This window comes from Nematolebias whitei, unplaced genomic scaffold (assembly GCF_014905685.2).
Source record: "Nematolebias whitei isolate Nwh7 unplaced genomic scaffold, NemWhi1 Nwh_scaf_15461, whole genome shotgun sequence".
NCBI lineage: Eukaryota > Metazoa > Chordata > Actinopteri > Cyprinodontiformes > Rivulidae > Nematolebias > Nematolebias whitei.
In genome coordinates, this window is record NW_023634006.1 from 1 (window position 1) to 1241 (window position 1241).

Genomic DNA, 1241 nt, shown 5'->3' on the forward strand with positions numbered 1-1241 from the left:
ACTAGAACTTTGACCTTTTTGAAAACATTCTGTGCGTTTTCGCTTTTGCTACTTTAGCTCTTGGCTAACTTTTTACTGATTTTCATTAACCTTTTGCTACTTTAGCTCTTGGCTAACTTTTTACTGATTTTCATTAACCTTTTGCTACTTTAGCTCTTGGCTAACTTTTTACTGATTTTCATTAACCTTTTGCTACTTTAGCTCTTGGCTAACTTTTTATTGATTTTCATTAACCTTTTGCTACTTTAGCTCTTGGCTAACTTTGTACTGATTTTCATTAACCTTTTGCTACTTGGAGCTTTCATTTATTACTTGCTACCGTTTTTATCTAGCTTTTTGCCACTTATGGCTTCTTGCTACTGTTTTACTGGCTTTAGTTTTGAACCAGCTTTTTGCATTTTTAACATTTTTAGCTTGTGTTTTTCTACTTTTAGCTAGCATTTTGATGCTTTTAGGTTTAGTTTGCTACATTTGACTCTTGAGCTGTTCTGCCTTTAGCTTTAATAGCCGAACTTGAGCTTCTTTCAGATGTTGTTTCTGAAATGAAGGCCCAGATATAACCCCTCGTCTTTGTTTTAAAGTTTTAATGGTTTATTTGTTTATTTGTTTGTTTAATCTTCAGCCCAGCAGAAGATGGATTACTCCATCGCTGCGGGGATGCAGTTCTCCGTCGGGGATCGCTGCCAGGTCGGTCTGACGGCTCCTTTCTGCTAATTTAAAACTACTTGCGTCAGATTTAATTTTCACTTCTTTTTGTCGTGTTCAGGTCCGTCTGGAGAACAGTGGGCGGAGCTACAGTGCCATCGTCAGAGAGATTCCTCCCACTAACGGCCCGGTGACCGTTTACATTGAAGAACTGGGAACAAAGTAAGCGTGGTGGCTGTAAACGTCAACCCCCCCCCCAGCACCTATTAACGGTTTGCTCTGTGTGCAGACAAGTCCCTCTGTGGAACCTCCGCCCCCCCAGCGTTGAGAACAGTTGGAGCACCGTGGTCCACCGGGACAAGAGACTGAACAACGGACATGGAGGTAGGACCTTTATCGACTTAACTCCATAAACGTTGGCGTTCAAGGAAAAACTGATCCGATCTGTTACAATCAGTCGGCGTTTTGACCGAAAACATGGCCGTGTCCTCACGGTCGCGACTTCCAGTGACTTCAAGTCCATTCAAGTCATCTAATGAAACAAAGGCTTTCAGGTGCAGAGACATGCGCTGCTGCTAATTCAGCTAGCCGGTGAT

At 42.3% G+C, this 1241-nt stretch overlaps 1 protein-coding gene across 1 annotated transcript; it reads left to right on the plus strand.

Moving 5' to 3' along the window:
* Positions 1-630: 630 nt before the first annotated feature.
* On the plus strand, positions 631-1029 carry LOC119430005 (OTU domain-containing protein 4-like; the record flags this gene model as incomplete). The annotated part of the gene is made up of 3 exons (XM_037697459.1): positions 631-687; positions 767-867; positions 935-1029. Coding segments are annotated over exons 1-3 (250 nt in total), but the record flags the coding sequence as incomplete, so codon positions are not given.
* Positions 1030-1241: the final 212 nt, after the last annotated feature.